Raw genomic sequence first — 18,235 nt, forward strand, 5'->3', positions numbered from 1 at the left:
GCCTCAAATGGATTAAAGCATACGCGCAACTCTCAGTAACTTTGATAATCCTGCATTATGTGTTCACAATTTTAAAATTAACTACTGTTTGATGTTTTCTCAAAATAGAATTTAAGTAATAAACACTCAAGTTACAGACTTCAAACAAGTATCTAAAGTAACTGCGATATTATTTTGTTAGAACTTAAGAATCATGTCAAAATTACAATTAGGTTATTAAAAGATCAGGTCAGGTGAACGTTGGTGTTTTACCTGGATTTTGCTATGGATCGTTTCAGCTCTTTTTGTAGTTGTTGAACAGAAGTCTCTGCCTGTTGATAGGTATGAGAGGTTCGTCGATGTTCAGCTTCACTCAACGTTCTCTCAAGTTCCGACTCGTTCACCTGACAGACAAAAGTCTAACTAAAAGTCTACATCAAACGCCAAGAGTACTGCAATACATAAGACCTGTTCAAATTTCAGATCCTTGAACAAAGCAAGTCTCCAATTGACAATGATCAGTGTGATAAGTTGAAACCAATAGCCAATGTAACAACTTTATATATATTTAGCGTCTTGTAAATTATGAAAGTAAAGATGTGTACATTGAGTATTTTTGGAATATGACAGGACCTACATGTATAATACTATCAAGAAGTTATTTCATGTTTAAACTGAGTTTAAATTGATTCTACGATCTATAATGAACGAAAAAGAATAATGTTAAATGTTAAATATATTCCTTTTTCAAAATATCATAAATTTTAATTAGTGCTTAAGTTTGCTGCAACAGGGAAGGTAATAAGGTGTGTTTTATATTGAAATGTTAATAGCTTAGAATTTAGAATACTATCAATGAAATGTAATAAATAGGACACTTTTAAGGAGATTTTTTAGTGAAAATCCAAATTTGGCCAATGGTAATTTGCTTAGTCTGCAGGATTACTGCAACAGGGTAGGGTTGTTAGAGTTATCATTCTAACAAACAGACACACACACACACACACACACGTGTATATATGAATTTGAACGGATGGTGTTTTTGGCCTCTGTTGACATCAGAACAAAAAAGTAAACCAGTCCCGGGTCTAGGTCTTACCATGAGACCTACGATAATAGCTTTATTCCCTGTAGGAGAAATTCACAAAAATGTTATTTAAAAATGAATTCACCCCAAACTTTGTTATTTTTAGGAAAGTTTAAGCATACCAGAAATTAAAATAGTTCAATAATATTTAGGCCTACTGTACTTAGATGCTAATATGTAAAGTTGTATTTGTAATTACAATTTACTAAACATATGATTATTAAACTTTAGATAACCGTACCCTCATAGTTGCATGGTTAAGCATCTCCTGCCAGGCATGGTCGAAGGTACGGCCCTCCGCGTTGAGACCTTCCTCGGCCAGATAAACCATCTCCTTGGCTGCTGCGTGAGCAGAGTTGGCGCGCTCAAACCTCACAGCGGCCATCTGTGTCTCATGAAGTGCCTGCCGTAATTGATATTACATCAGTAGAAATGTGTAGCGTACTACTACATTTGTGTATTAACATTTAACATAGTTAGTAAAGGCAAAGCAAAATGCAAGAGGAAGTATGCTAATATGTGTATACCTAATTTTATATCAAAGCTCTGACGTGTGATTGGGGTGGATGACCTGAATTTGGGCTCATTAGGCCATAATCATATTCATAAGGGCTTAAAAATTATCCATCTCTTGATGCAGTTAAGCAATTTACATATGAAGAAGACAAAATCCAACCTAAAACACAGTAAATGCGTAACAAAAACGAGGTCAGGATCTAATACTGAAAATACCAGTGCTTTGTTTGAAGCTCATTGTTGGTGACAGTGACAAGGAACTAAAGGATATGGAACTTAATTGTTCAATAAATAGGGAAATCACGAGTTCTCCTCAAAATTTGCATGTTATGTTAACTCGTAGTAATGCTCGTGATAGGAATAAACAGAATTAACACCTTTTTTGAGGCATCGTACATCACTCCGCCATTTTGTTGGTTTTTCTTTTCCAGGGACCGGACGCCATTTCCGGTTGTCTCCGTTTTTTGGGATTGGTCTGCCATGTTGCTTCAGTCTCATTGGTGTGACAGTGTGAACTGTGCATATAGTGTTTCATTGTGTAAGCTGTCCAAACTACGCCTTTTATAGATTATAGTGTTTTGTGATTGGTTATTATTTGCATGTTGTATCATGACTTGACTGCTATACAGGGCATATTTTTTTACTGCTACCCTTTGTAGTGTATTCCAACTTAGGTTGGGCGGTTGTGTATTGTTAGTTGTGTAATGTGTTAGTTAAGTTTTTTTCACCTGAAGACGGGTTCAGATTTCAGATCCCGAAATGTTGTGAATTGTTTTTACTATCGTGATGGAAAATATCCGTAGTAAACCCTTGAACAACAAATTCCAGTGGTTTAGAAAAATGTAGTTTTATGCCGACGGCTTTTGATTCCGCACAATAGGCCTAACACTGTTCATAGTGCAAACATAATATAATTCTTGGTCCAAAAGTTTGAAGAAAGCGGTAGTTCCCCTAAAACTGAGAAACAAAGACAACAAAGATTGAGTTAACTGGAAAATGTAAGAGTTGGTCACAGCAGAGTTTGAGTAGTATATATAGTCAATGGTAGTAGTCAAGTCTTCCTCTAGAGTTCCAACAGGGTTTTGCAATGATTTCAAAGCATCAAACTTCTTTTAAACTATAATAAAACAAAGATGCTCCAATTCCATATCAACAGTTCAAAAAAGCATGATCCGCTAACTGTTTTGCTAGGGGAAGAAGAGATCGATTCTTGCAGTACTGTCATGTTTCTTGGTTTGATCTTAGATAGGCAGCTCATCTTTCATGACCATATAGAGCACATCCAAAAGAATAACCTCAGGAATATTATTTATAATAAGAGGTCTTTCCAAGTTTACCGATTCGCATGTGACCTTGAGTGTATGTTATAGACTGATTCATCCATTCTTGTCGTATCTAGTGGCAGTCTGGGGCTGTGAGAGCGTTTTAACAAAGTTTGTCTTCCGTCTTCAGAAAAAAGCGTTAAGAGCCGCCTTTAGATTATCCCATCGCACTTCTAACAAGCCTCTCTTTAAGGAAAACAATATTCTTACATTTCCATCCATATAAATTCTCAGTTGTTTGTTGTTTTTAAAAAGAAACTATCATCTTTTTCAACCGCAATTATCATCCAATGCAATACACTCTTAGGTACAGAAACAATATTCAGCTACCTAAGCACAGGACGAAATTCATTGAAAGACATCTCATTTACAATAGTGTCAGGTTCTTTAACGTGCTGCCTGAACCCCTTACAGTGGAGGAAGACGCTGACAAATTTGGGAGAGCGGAGAAACGCCTACTAGTTGAACAAGCTCCACTCTATTAAAGATTGTTTAAGTTACCGAACAAATTAAGGCATACTGTTCTGTTAGTTTTAGTATTTTTTTAGAGTTTAGATTTATATGTATTATCATGTTTTATAAACCTTGTGACACTATATACAGATTTATTGTGCTATTGTGACCTACATCCCGCTCCAGCTTGCCCCAGGCAGAAACCTTGTGAAAGCTGTGAAGGTCTCAAAGTTTGTTCCCACCTCAACAGGGGCAACGAGCGTATTTATGTGTCCAATCCTACAAAGTACCTGCGTGTGAGATCCCTTGGCCTATCGACCGGAGAGCAAAGGGAAGAACAGGTAACCATAGTCAAAAGGTTCTCATAGTTCACTAAGAACCTGGGATTTGACGGAGAATGAGGACCTGTGAATGAGGGTGCACAATAGGCTGTTCGAGCTGCGATGCAATCCCATGGTCTACTATAAGCCTGGCCCTCTGTTAAAAAAAAAAAACCATTATATAAGTTATCTCCAATTGTGATTTTAGTCTTGACCTTAGTAGTCTAGTTGCCAAAAGGCATTTTTCACCCAAACCTGAAAGTAAGGTCCACCCGAAGTTTTATGGTGTTTTCTGTTTCTTCAAGACCTACATAACTAAAATCTGCAAGGTGCCACTTTGTCACCCTTGAGCAAATTGAAATATTCAAGATGGTGGCCAAGATGGCTTAAAAAATGTATATTTGCTGTATCTTTTCCTATAGAAGAGACAGGATAATAATTTTTGTGTCTAATTTTATGTTTTAAGGGTCAGAGAATACCAATATTTGATTATCTTAGTAATAAAAAGACCCCCGCCACAGCAAACCTGCCGACTAAGCGAATTTCCAGTTGCCTGAATTGATTTTCAATTAAATGTATTTAATTAACATTAATTTTTATGAGTACTTAGGCTTGCTGCTACAGGGAGGGTAAAAAAGTGCTTTTTTTGTGAAATATTAATAACTTAGTATAAAATAAATAAATTTACCAAGTTTGATCAAAATATATCCATAAACAAGCAGACTACAACATTTTACAATATTCCCCATAAGAATAACATAGGAATTTTAAAATAACAATTATTTAAATTTTCTCCGTATCTAATAATGGTACAAAAACACTTTGATATACTAAATTATTTGCTTTTTTAAGCTCTTTAAGAAGGTTTGAAGAGAAATTGGAAAGTTTTGCGTTTAGAGGGTCAAAAATTAGAAAAAACAATTTTTACTCCATAAAACCCCGCGTAAAACCCCGTTCCCATGGTCCGATCATGCTGGTTCTCGAACTCATTCAAGTTTATCCTGCCTTACACCTTCAAACCAAATTTCATCAAAATTGTATAAAAATTACTCAAGTTATCGTGTTCACGGACACATATATGTAATTGTCTATTATGAAAAATTGAATTTTGGTATGTTTCAAAACCCCAACTTTTTCAATCAATCAATCAATTTATTTATTTATTGAACTATAATGAATACATGCATATTATACAATAGGTGCAAAAACCATACAAGGCTAGTCTGCACCAACATATTATGAAAAACAGTGTTCAGTGTTCTCATGCTAGGATTTTGTCAGATCTTTTTATACATTGCCCTATATGTATGAATGTATGATTCCAAAATATGTTTTAAATGTTCTCAAAGCAATTTTTCCCACCTCAAAGTGTATTTTAATCGAACTAGATGTAGTGGTGCAGCCCGCGTCACGACTAGCGTTCCAAGTTGAAGACTAATAACAATATATCCCATAATATATCTTCAAAGCAATATACAAACTGATATGAGGTTGATAATTGTTGAAAATTGTATCCAGATTCTTTTAAGAGCCACAAAATATGAATGTTCTTATCACCTGAGTTTGTATTTGCAAACATTTAAAGGTTTTACAAAAAAAATCTTCGAAATTTGCTATTGTTTCAATTTAAAGCTGTCTATTTTAAATAAATCAATAATGAAATGGTATAAGGTTATTATTATCTTAAAGTAAACTTGAAGAGGAATCTATTAAGACAAACCGCAAATCGTTAAGACGATTAGTTGTCAAATAATTGATGTTTTACTAAAAGCTTACATAAATCCAATATGGCGGAAGTTTTTTCAAAAATGGCGGCTTTCCACCACTTGGATTTTCTTGATTTTTAGTATAATATTCTTGACACCTTTTTTGACAAAATCCCATATATTTTGGAATATATGGGGAAGAAATATATTTTATTTCTTTTACCTTAAGTTTGATGTTGGACCGTATTTTGACTAGCCTAAAGAACAGTGTTTTTTTCTTAATTCAAGAAAACTATAATTTAAAAAGCAGTTGATAAAGTCATTCACTGTTCCTGAAGAAGGATAATGCACTGTCCCCAGTACAGCACAAGCATCAATGAGGAGAACTGCTTGTAAGTTAACTATTTGATGACTGTGTTCTGTTTGAATGTAGCACTTATCCTCAGAAACCATAGATATAATGTTTTAAGTCAAGTAAATACTTGAAAACATTGTTGATAAGGTAACTTGGCAACAAATTAATGTGAAAATTTATTAAAAACTTATATTGATTTATTATTTTGGGTAATTTTCTAATTAAAACATCAAACTAGGCACAAAATGATTATCCTGTCTCTTCTATAGGGAAAGATACAGCAGATATACAGGATTAGTAAACCGAACCAGCATGATCGGACCATGGGAACGGGGTTTTACGTGGGGTTTTATGGGGTGAAAATTTGTTTTTCTAATTTTTGACCCTCTAAACGCAAAATTTTCCAATTTCTCTCCAAACCTTCTTAAAGAGCTTAAAAGAACAAATAATTTAGTATATCAAAGTGTTTTTGTACCATTATTAGTTACGGAGAAAATACAAATAATTGTTATTTTAAAATTCACATGTTATTCTTGATTATATTTTATATATTTTTTATATTAGGATATATTTTGATCAAAATTGGTAAATTTATTTATTTTATACTAAGTTATTAATATTTCACAAAAAAAACACTTTTTTACCCTCCCTGTAGCAGCAAGCCTAAGTACTCATAAAAATTAATGTTAATTAAATACATTTAATTGAAAATCAATTCAGGCAACTGGAAATTCGCTTAGTCGGCAGGTTTGCTGTGGCGGGGGTATTTTATTACTAAGATAATCAATTATTGGTATTCTCTGACCCTTAAAACATAAAATTAGACACAAAAATTATTATCCTGTCTCTTCTATAGGGAAAGATACAGCAAATATACAGTTTTTAAGCCATCTTGGCCGCCATCTTGAATATTTCAATTTGCTCAAGGGTGACAAAGTGGCACCTTGCAGATTTTAGTTATGTAGGTCTTGAAGAAACAGAAAACACCATAAAACTTCGGGTGGACCTTACTTCCAGGTTTTTTGACCGGCAACCAGACTATAGATCGAACCTTTACTTTATACTATTAAGTTTTTCTTCATTAATCTAGTGGCTGACAATGAAAGCCATTCATATAAACTTTATAACTCACCTCTTTTGCCCTGATTCTTGCTTCATAGTATGGTCTGGCCTTATCAACACAACTACCTAGCTTCTTCCCCAAAGCATCTATCCTTACTGACGACTCACAGAGTAACTGACGGAAATTAGCTCTAGCTTCCTGAAATCAAGAATTTCAAAAAATTAAATTCTTGTTTTTTTTCGGTAAAATATTAAAAGATTATTTAAGTTAGATTCCATACGTGGACAAATCTCATTCAAGCAAACGTATTTGAAGCTGAAGAAATAGAATTGTTTGGTGAGTTGGTAAAACTTTTTATTTTTCATCATGTTAATCAACAAATGTATTTTGGTCCTTTTTCATTAATTCACTACCACTACCTTTTTATTGCAATTCAATTTATTCACTACCGGAATTTTACATAATCAGCAAGTTTGGTTGGTTAGGTTATTTTAGAATAGTTTCATTTTATAATTTATATATTCATAGACTAGGCTAACTGTTAAAAATATGTGAATTGCAATAAAAAAAGTAGTGGTAGTGAATAAACGGAAAAGAACCTGTATTTTTGACGACTTGTACAAACTTTTTACAAGGTACTTTGTGAAACATGCACTATAATAGTTTTCAGGTAGGACCATGTTGTAAATAAATAATACATTTTTAACTTACATCTAAATCAACTTCCAATTTGTTTATGTCATCAGTTGCTGCATTCAACCTCTCCAACTCAATCTGAAAAAAATATATTAGTCAACTCAAAAATGCAATTGGATTCCTCCAAACAAAAATATTTCTGAACCAGTACTAATATAAAATAAAGTAGGCCTAATATTTTTTATCCTGAAACATACAGAAAAACCACTTTACATAATTATGTACAGGTATGGCTAAAAAACAGTATTTTTAGTAGGCATTTTATATATTTTTTTACAACTTTCTCTTAATACATTTGATTTTTCCACGATTCAAAACAGTGTTTTAAGTATTTCTGAAAGCATGTTCATAGTCTAATTAGCTTTTTCCTTCATAGCTTTCACTGTCTCAGAATTTGTTCCTTTCAAGGCTTTCTTAGCTCCCGGGAACATGAAAAGGTCACAGGTATGGTGTTGGTGTTTGTTTCAACAATGGAATTCTATGCATGGCAAAAAATGAGATAACAATATGCACTCTCTCCATCTCAAACCTTCATTGATGGGAAATGCTGTCAGTGACAGAGAAATATTCTTAATTTGTGTATATAGTGTACAGTTTCGGATTTCTTGAGCCAGATTGGACCCTCCCACATTCAGGTAAGTCTGCTATCCTCGCAAGAATCATAAAAACGCAGACTCATGTGCTCTATATTACATCCTTTATTTGACCACTTTGGGCTGGGAGGGCATTGTATTGATGAAGAATTTATAATTTGTTGTTCCACAATTCTTGTCTCTTTCTACTAACATGCTCACGGAGAGTTGTTGGAACCTCAACGTAATATTTCTTGTTTACAGTTTGATATTCAGGAACCAAATTTACTTATTTAAGTCCATGGATGTGAGATAAAAACAATCATAATTGACTTGTTTTTTTTATATGAACAATTGAGCTTTCTTCATTCATGTTGAATGTAAACTCTTGCAGTGCATTAAAGTTTCTTGGCTATAAGTTAAAATACCGTACTTATGATTCGGCACATTTAATTACTCTTTCTAATAGTTAGGGTCTTCGTTGATTTTTTTCAAGTTGTCAAAACAAATTTCTATCCGTTGTGCTTTTGTTCAGGCATGTTGAGTATAACATACCTTATGTATTGTCTTATTTTATTTAACGTAGGTTGTTAAGTTCTGTGGCAAACCAAACAGTGGCATGAGTACATTGAGCAGCGCCCCCCCCCCCCCCCCAAACATCACCACTAATATTTTTTTTTTCGTTTATCTCAGCTGTTGCGGCAAAATACAATAACTCGTTTTTTCATCGTCTACCTGGGTCATGAATACGCCGCCATTTTCCGGAATTGCGGGAAAGCCGAGAATATCTCCTGGGTTCATATAGAAATGATCATCGATTCCCGGGGCCATTGAAAATCGAAATTGTTTTCCGTGATTGTGTCAACATCTTGTACATCGTCCACGGTCTTGAAGACATCATTGTCTCCCGCAGTCACAGAAAAAATGTCACCTTTTTCGCTATTGCGGTTAGCAGTGACAACGGAACTCAGCACCCCCTGGACCTCGGCGCCCACTCGCACTGCAGGGGTGTTATTTTCAGGGCCATAACCAGGAAAATGTCCTTTAGTTGCACCTAGTGTTATGGCCATACACTTAATCTCTTGAACTTACTCAGGTTAGAGTGGTTAATGTTAATCGTTTCAATTTTTTTAATTGTTCCCTACAGTTTTTTATAATGATCTGAAATAGCATATTTTTCTTTGTATACCTACTCCTTTTATTTTGTTGTACTATAAAATCTACTCTACTCATTACTTTACACTAGGTTAGCAATTGTGACATAATCACATGATTAAAAGTTGCATTTGGTTATGATTAATCACATAACTTCAAGACGGATTATAATCAGAACCACTCCATGATATTGTTACAGTAGAACCCCGGTTCACCGAAATAAACGGGGTAGAGCCGTTTCGGATAACCAATTTTTTGGTTAACCCATCATATGCTAACATAAAAATAGCCAATGTATGTAGGTATCACCACAGTGTGTAGGAAAAATTAATTTAAGAAAATTTCCATATAATTCAGGGGTTTATTTCAGCTACAAAAATGTTACAATGGGATAGAAAATACTTTAAACCAGACAATGTTATTAAAGCATTTTACAGCCCTATAACTTATTATTTTATAGAACCATTTCGGTTAACAGGGGTTCTACAGTACATGATATGGGGAACTTTTCATTCTTTTGAAGAAGACTGTACATTTTTTGTATCCAGGACTCCAATCTGCAGAAATTCAAATTCCTATACTTACTAGGTAACTTTTTTGCAGACTAGGGTCAATTATAGCAGTCTGAACTAATGCAATGTTTGTAAAGCCTCGTTCACACGGTGCGAGTTTACAAGCTACTAGCCAGCGTGTAAGAAGCCGGCGAGTTGGCGAGTGTGCTTGTATTTGTTCACACGGAGCTTGTCCACTCGCCAACTCGCAGATGTGTAGAAAGACGCCAGCGAGTCAGCGAGTGCGCTTGTAGTCGTTCACACGATGCTTTTTCCACTCACTCAGTAGCTAGCTTGAACCAAATCCTACGACATATTTGAATAACATGCGCACAAGCACAAGCAACTGTGTTCACACTGGGCTACTTTACACGCCTACTCGCTCAAAAGCTGGCGAGTTGGCGTGTAAAGTAGCGGCAGCGTCAACTTTTTCCAGAGCTTTTTTACAAGCAGCTTCAGAGCGAGTACGTCGTTCACACTGAGCTATTTTACTAGCTGCGAGTAAAAAAGCCGGCGTGTAGCTTGTAAACTCGCCCCGTGTGAAAGGGACTTAATTGTAATGTTGTTACTAAGTAATGTTTAAATTCTTACCGAAATGGTATGGAATAATTACGCAAATTTAAATAGCATTTTATTTAGGCCTATTAAATTCAGAGCTATTAAATAGCCAAAAATACCTCATAAACTTTAATGTTGTTATTTTTTGGAAAGTATGGCTAGTGAAATGGATTGCATAATGCATATTATCAGGCTGTACGTACAGAGAGCTAAGTTAATTTCCAGATCGACACGGGCGTGTTAAATTCCATTTTAACAATTAAAATCATTATCCAATATATGATCCAGGATTATAGTAACAAATAACCACTTGGTATGCAATCCTAGGTCTGGGATAAATTCACGGCACTTCAATAATCTGGAACTCAAAGGTATTAATGAACTATAATTTTATCATTACCTGAACTCTAGGGTCAACCGCTTCATCATTGCGATATAAATCATTATCTTTAGAACTACTCCCACTCATAGTTTTTAATATTTATGTGTCAATTTTTAGTCATTGATATCGTCTGCGTCTGCATTAGCAGACGCCATGTATTTTATTCTGCTTTGACTTTTTTAAGAAATCCTGTCCATAGAGGTTGATACAATAGACGTAAGTTCTAAAATTTGAAGCTGGTTTTTTATTTCTGGTTCATATAGGTGACACCAAAGCGCTAGCGTCGACAGTAGTTTTTTACTCTTATTTTTAGGTTTAATACCTTAATACCTCCTTCTTCGTCTTTTACCTACAATGTGGGATTGACAGCGTCACTTAACACGGTTACTAATAAAAAAAGACAATATTTACAACTATTTACATACTTCCATACTTTTCCGGCAGGCTACAGATTTCTTAAATCATCCCTTAAATACTTTGACATATCGTAATAGGCCCGGCTCTTTATGAAAGTGGTTAACACTGCCTCAAATGTCCTGAAGTCCAACAACTGGATATGACGTGACAGCTTATTGAACAGTCTTATGGCTGACACGCTGTAACTAGCCTGGGTCCTAGATAGTCGCACCCTGGGTACATCAAGCTGATGGCGCTGCCTGGTGTTGTACTGGTGGACGTCAACGCGAGTGGTGAAGGTTGTTAAATTGGCCCTAACGTGCACCAGACAGAGAAGTATGTAGTAGTACCGCCTAGCCGCGGTTTAATTTGATAACGTGTGCTTTACTATTTTTTAGGCCACTAAAACTAGATAAAGGGCTATTGGTTATAATGAGAATGTTTTATGGTTAAACTAGTTTTGAAATAACTAAAAATAACAAGAAATGAGTTTGAATTTAAACGCGCGCCCCTTAGCCCAGTCAATAAATGAGAAAATAAAAATTTTCCGCAGTAGAAAGCTGGATTTTGCATATGATAGCACCACGTAAGTCCTCACTTCCTCCCTTACTGCTTTCTCACACTTCCTCCTCAAAGCCTGGTGGAAATTACAGTGGTTCATTTTATTTGCTATAATTCACATACTAAACAAGTTATCATGCTGCAATTTGGTTTATATTATTTTCAATTAGTTCATCTACAGCTTTTTTCGCAAGGTTTTTTCTTAAAACCCATGTCTGACTTTAGTAAAATCTATGTACATAATTTTACTTTCCCGTCTATAAATATGTACATGTACATGGTAATGGACTCAAATATGATCCGTTTAAAAGTTCCGATACGTTGTTTAAGGTGTACATACTCTATTGGTGATATTAGCCAATTAAATGATGTAGCAGTATGTTTCGTCGGCAAAGAGTGCGGGTTGTGCGGGCATTTGAGCACATCCGCGTTGTGTCGTTTCGTCACGCGCCCTCTCTAAGCTAGCCGCAGATGTTGGAAAATCAATGAGTAAAAATTAAAGAGTGTGAGGTGGTGTTAGACATGATATTATAAAATAATCCAATAAGTTTCGGTTTAGTGATATTAGATGTTGGAGAATTAGAAGCTATATCGCCCAGGCGGTTACTCAGTCGTCATCGCAGCCACATGGATTCTTTCATAGCCAAACCACCGTGACAGACAAAATAATAACCACATGATTTTGTTTTTATTAGCCCAGTTTCCATTCCTGTATTTTTCTGTCTGTACTGTTAACTGTTACTGTAGTCAGTGTGCATCGTAAGCGTTTGTGTTTGTAAGTTTGTGTTCTGTTTGACGACGTAGAAATGTAAGAGTACAGTTATCTTGTTGATCGTCTGATTTTAGTTTCTTGACCTAATTTATGTTTTAATTTTATAGATCAATTTAAGTATGTTTCATTCTTAGCCGTAAATATTTGATTGAGGTTTTTACTGTGATTGACATCAGTTTGTTTCATCATGTGGAGCCCAACACACGTCCAAGTTACAGGTTGGTTCAAAACAAATTGAATGTCACCCGTATAAACAGGTGTAATTTCACGGCTTAGCCATAATCTACCGTTGATATATCAATAAATAATCCACTTTTATGAATTGAAAATACAATGCCGATGGTCTATCTTTAGGTACCCTAAATGATTATCACTCAGTGATATATCATTGTTAACTTAGGCCTACATGTAGCCTGCTAACTGTAACTGTATTTCCCACAATTTGATGAGCATGCAAATGAATTTGTGTAGAATTTGATAGGCCTATCCCAGTCTATTTATTCACTCTAAAATTTTACCTTGCCAATGGGACTGAGCAGTCTAAGGGTTGATGAATCCTTTTGATGTCTAAGTTAGATATGCTATTGAAGGACTAATTAAACTAGCCTAATAAATATAAAACATAGGCTAGGCTGGGTACAGTTTCTTAACTGGGCTATGCTAATATCGATTGAAACTATCAAATTGAACATATTGATTAATAAACTATATTTTTAAATATATTTATTATCAAATTAAACTATCACAACCTAACCTAACCAACCAAACTTGCTGATGGTGAAAAAATCGCACCAAGGTTTACTAATCGAATCGATAGTTTCAATCGATATTAGCATAGCCCAGTTAAGAAACTGTACCCGCTAGGCCTAGATATACTTTGAGAAAAATCGGATGAAACATTTGGGCCTGTAAGCAGCAACCTGTCATATCATCACTGTGATCGTTCCTCGCCTAACTTAGATGCAAAATGTAACCCAAATATGAGTAGGTAACTTAAGGGATGTGTGTAGAATGGAGTGAGATGATCTGTGTAACTTAAGTTAACTGCTGTCTGATATCAGCTGTTTCATTAGCCAGAATACTTTTTAAAGCCTAAGTAGTAGGCCTACCATCAACATATAAAACTAACTGGATTGCGCGCAAGCTGTAAGGCTCGTGTAGAGCTTCCCGAGCCAATACAGGAGTGTATTGGGGTTGCCGCATGGGCAAATTGAAGGCAGCATGTGTGATATAGCGCGCGAAACTGTGTCGTCGAGAAGCTTCTCTGTCAAAGCTTGGTATGCGGCAGAAGTTAAATAAGCTTATTCTTTTTAGCAATGTTTAGTCTCAATATGCTTCTTTGTTTTACAAAGTTTCCTAAATAAAATGTTCTTATACAATCTAACCTCGTTCTTACTAATACCTTACCCCAGAATATTTGGTATTTTACGAGAAACTGATAAAACCCATTTTAACGTAAACTATTTTGTATTGTAACATTGAAACATAATTGGTTTCGTTAGAGTAGTAAGTGAAGAAAGAACAAAGTCGTAAATGTTTCTTAATTGTAATATTTTCTTTCTGGTTATCAAAACTCAAGAACAGTTTTATACACAAAGAATCTCTGGTTCCTGGCCTGGATGATGCCTAGTTATTTAATTTCATTTACGGTTACACTATATTAATCCACTTGCGATTAATTAAATCCGTTATGTAAGAAACACGTTTTTAATCAAATCAAATCAAATCAAATTTAATCTCACTGTGTTTGGATTTACTTTCAAAACGTGATCGGAAATGGTTGCGGTATTTGTAAACAACATTAGTAAACATATCAGTGACAGCTAGAAAAAATATTCTTGATCCGAACAGCTGTTCGTTATTTCATAGATGATTATGTGATAAAAATTGGACGAAAACTTGGCAAAAATCGCACAAAACTGCATTTTTGAACGTCCGTTATTTCATTTACAAAGTAGTGAGGCCATATTTTAATGGCTAAAAACACTCTCGCCAATCCAGTGAAACCATTTAAATGATTTGAACAGGTACTCTCGTTTTCTTGGAGAAGATTGCGTAAAATGCCATCTTGAGTGTTACAGACAGAAAGACAGACAGACAGACAGAAATTTAGATGAGACTTGTTTCGGCTTCTTTAATGTATAAGACGTAAAAATAACCTAAAAAATTATGATTCTGAGCAATGTACAGACAAAACTTTAATTTTATTTATATAGATTCCATCATAAAAAAAAATTAAAATCGGAATTTAAATTATATTATACTTCAGTGTGAAATACCCGCCGTCAGTTAATATTTATTAATTGTTCTACCCAAACTCGGTTATTTACAGCGTTATTTTTACACTTTTATTACTTGTACAAAAGTTAATGAAAATTGATTATTAAAATGCCTTACATCGTTTTAGTTGAGAGGGCTGGATAAAGTGCATCGTCCTGGCTGCGACAATGCTAAGATGTGGCGCAGCGAGACGCTTAATCCCACATGACGCCTGCAAAATCTAAAACACAACCCCGGTCGTTGGCTCGGGTCGCGGAGCCTAGCAGCCGATCCAGTTAGTTTTATACATCGATGAGTAGTACTTAGCATAGACTAACCAATACAAGTTGGCCTAGACTTTCATGCCATTGTAAATTTTGAAGCTTGTTTTTCGCGTCTAGTTTATGTCCGGTGACACTAACCGCTAGTGCCAACAAAATTTTGTCTCTATTTTTAAGGCTAATTTCATGATTTTTGCTTTACTGTTTGGTTAAATATTACTAGAGGACGAGTTATTGTTTATGATTAGATAGTTTCATTGGTTAAACGAGCTTTTAAATGATCCAAATAAAAAGAATCAAATTGTAAACATAATAGGCCTACGACCTCTAGGTACAGTGCACTGGACAGAACTAACAATAAAATTGGCTGTAGTTGTTCCATAAGGATAGGAAATCTACTCAGGGAGTACCAGTATCAATCACTGAATCAATCAAAGTAGGCTAACGAAACCACAAAACAAAATAAATTGTAGCGTAGGCCTATTTAAAAGTTAGTCCACTTAAATTTTCTCAAAATCACTTTGAACTAATCAACTTATTTTGTTGTTTAAAACTTAAACTTTCTTAAATTACTTTTTCTTCACAGACGCTTAACTTTGTTACACAGTTTCGATAGTTCCACACCCCCTTCTAACTATCGTAACATCAAACCATAGGCTAGGGATTACATCGAACTGGAGGGTAAACAGGGGATTGGGCTTTTGGCTGAGCTCACCACGCAGAGGGACACACAGTAGTTCTTATGCACTGTGAATCACTGGTGTGCAGTCAAATCACTGCACACACTTCAAAAGGGAGAATTTAGTAATGTTAATCACTGTTACAAAAGAGAGAGACTTTAGGTGGGAAAACTTCATCACGAGGTGGTCAAATGACCGATATTGCCCAGCCGATACGGCACGGTGCGGCACATAGGTCCGATCATGGAAGGTTTTAGATGAGCTAATTGAACAAAATTGTGGCGTGGTGGGGAAATTTGAGTTTTCCATGAGAGGGAAAGAGATAGGGATAGATCACGCCATATCACGTCTAGGCATCGGATGATTTTGAGGACTATGAAGGAGGAGAGGTTTGCCGTTTTGTGTGTGTGTGAGTAGAGTGGAGTAGGCCTACATTTTATAAAGACTTGTAATAAATAACGAATATCCAAATTAATGTGAAAAACCAATGTACACAGTTAATGGAATGTTAATAAAATTATGAACTTAATTGATAGGTAATAAAATTACCCAATTCTATCATATGTACAAAACCATACGGGACACCACGTAGGCGAGTGATGGGTAACTGGTGCTGAAATGCAGAGGGTAGCCTACTGATGAAAAACAACACTTTTTTTATTCCAGTCCGTGATTGATCAACTCATAGTCTCGAAAGACCAGTATAGTGCCAGGCAGCCAGGCAATAAACAAGCAGCCAGGCACTTGTCTGGCACTATAATGATAGCCGGATTCCTGAAAATCATTCAGTAAATTGCGAGAGTACTGTTTCTTACAATTAACTAATAATCAAGAGTCTGGAATTTGAAGATCCGTAACGGAAACACATATTTAACTGCACCCAGCGGTGGAGATGCGATATTCATAATGCCTAAATACGGAAAAATTATAAATCATAAGTACCGCCTATTGGATATAGTTTGTTACCTGATAAATAATTAAATCCTTGTGTGGTTGGACAGCTCCATAATGGAAATATATAATTAGTTATTTTACAACTCGGCCTATTATAGCCTTTGTAGTGAAATAAGGAGCCATTAGGTATCTAGGCCTACTTAATAAACAAGCAGCTGGTCCTTAAACTTTTTTCACAAACTTTTTGTTCCCTCCAACTGCAAACTGGGACAAACTTACTTTCATAAAAAAATTGCAATTTTAAAACATTGATTCTGTATTGTATAAAATAAAATCTTACGTTCTATATGTAGTAGATATTAAAAAAATTGCCTACTCAAGTGACATCGTCATTAATAAATTTTGTCCTCTGTTGCAGTTCAAAAGGCTCGTGGTCTCCTAGCCAAAGGAAAGAATGGTAAGTCATTATTATGGTTTCACGTAAAATGTTTATATTTATCATGGAAATTTAAATTGATCCTTTTTTAAATTTTAAAAATTATTTAGACGAATGACAGTATTTTTATGACCCGCTGTTCATTCACCTATCTTAAGCTGGTTTTAAACAGTAATCCAGGTTTTAGGAAGAAAGATTCATCCCTAGTGAGTGATGCAATTAGTTGGGGGTACAAAATAGATAGTATCCTTACATTTGAGTGAAATTGATATAACATAACGATTTCCTAAAATGTACGGTATATAATCCATTAAGAAATAGGAAATAGGCTGGCTAGTTCATTTGATAAAACATTTAAGCTTAATAACTTATAAACAAATTTCAACAAAAGCAGTAAATGCACTTAAACAGTCTAAACGTACTTTGCTTGATTTCTTTACTTTTAAATGCACTTTTCTTTAAATTTAACCAGAGAAAAACCATTACCCTTCCCAACAAAAATGAAAATCTTGACAATTTGACACTATCATTTAACTTTAAAATTATTGTTTTTAAAATAAGTCGAAATGCCAAATTATAGAAATGCTTATTTAGGCCTATACATAATCTTAGCTACACACGCATCCTTGCTTTAAAAAAACAATTTTTAATTGATCAGAAAAAAACTAATAGTTTTGATTAAGTTTTTAATCTGGAATTGTGTTATGTCTTGTTTTTGTTTCGTTGTTATTTAGGTACAGTTGGCGTACTGCTTCTAGTAAAAATTGAACCGATTTGACTACAGCTCGGTTACTGAATATATTTAATCAATGCCCAGTCAGAATTCTGAGATTCTACCGCAATATAAAACCTAACACATAAACTAATTTTGAACATTTTGTTTTATTACATATATAAATTAAATTATTGGGATGAATTACATCCTATTAATGCAAATAATATTTACTTGTCAATATGGTTTGTTAATATTAGGAATAGAAGCTGTACAAAATTTGTAATCATATCTCTAAGAATATAACATGAAAAAACTAAGCACAAAGAAAGTTGTTAGGTGCTTTAGAAAGAGTATGTAACAAAAAAGACAAAAACATAATTATTTGTAAATCATCATAAAAAACAAAAAAAAACAATTCTATTTAGCATAAACATAAGGTGACCAATAAATTCATATACAAAATGCAGCCCATCAATAAGTTAAAGATAGCCTATCAAAACATGAGTTTTACTATAAAATCATAGTT

General features: G+C 34.7%; 2 protein-coding genes across 5 annotated transcripts in view; one reads left to right on the forward strand and one right to left on the reverse strand.

Annotated features, from left to right (window-relative positions):
• LOC128997991 (SH3 domain-binding protein 5-like) overlaps nt 1-10,850 on the reverse strand; it is a 45,274-nt gene extending 34,424 nt beyond the window's left edge. For both annotated transcript variants that reach the window (XM_054423887.1, XM_054423886.1), the window contains exons 1-5: nt 10,734-10,850; nt 7,513-7,575; nt 6,871-6,999; nt 1,308-1,469; nt 253-383 (exon numbers count right to left, since the gene is read on the reverse strand). In XM_054423887.1, coding sequence (XP_054279862.1) covers nt 253-383; nt 1,308-1,469; nt 6,871-6,999; nt 7,513-7,575; nt 10,734-10,802 — 554 coding nt within the window. In that variant the 5' untranslated portion in view covers nt 10,803-10,850. The remainder of the gene's footprint in view (nt 1-252; nt 384-1,307; nt 1,470-6,870; nt 7,000-7,512; nt 7,576-10,733) is intronic.
• A 1,575-nt stretch (nt 10,851-12,425) lies between these two features.
• LOC128997974 (rab11 family-interacting protein 1) overlaps nt 12,426-18,235 on the forward strand; it is a 34,563-nt gene continuing 28,753 nt past the window's right edge. For all 3 annotated transcript variants that reach the window (XM_054423849.1, XM_054423851.1, XM_054423850.1), the window contains exons 1-2: nt 12,426-12,662; nt 16,977-17,015. In XM_054423849.1, the coding sequence (XP_054279824.1) occupies nt 12,632-12,662; nt 16,977-17,015 (70 nt within the window). In that variant the 5' untranslated portion in view covers nt 12,426-12,631. The remainder of the gene's footprint in view (nt 12,663-16,976; nt 17,016-18,235) is intronic.

This window comes from Macrosteles quadrilineatus, unplaced genomic scaffold (assembly GCF_028750875.1).
Source record: "Macrosteles quadrilineatus isolate MER2022 unplaced genomic scaffold, UCM_ALF_1.0 Scaffold_7__1_contigs__length_78375512, whole genome shotgun sequence".
NCBI classification, from domain to species: Eukaryota; Metazoa; Arthropoda; class Insecta; order Hemiptera; family Cicadellidae; genus Macrosteles; species Macrosteles quadrilineatus.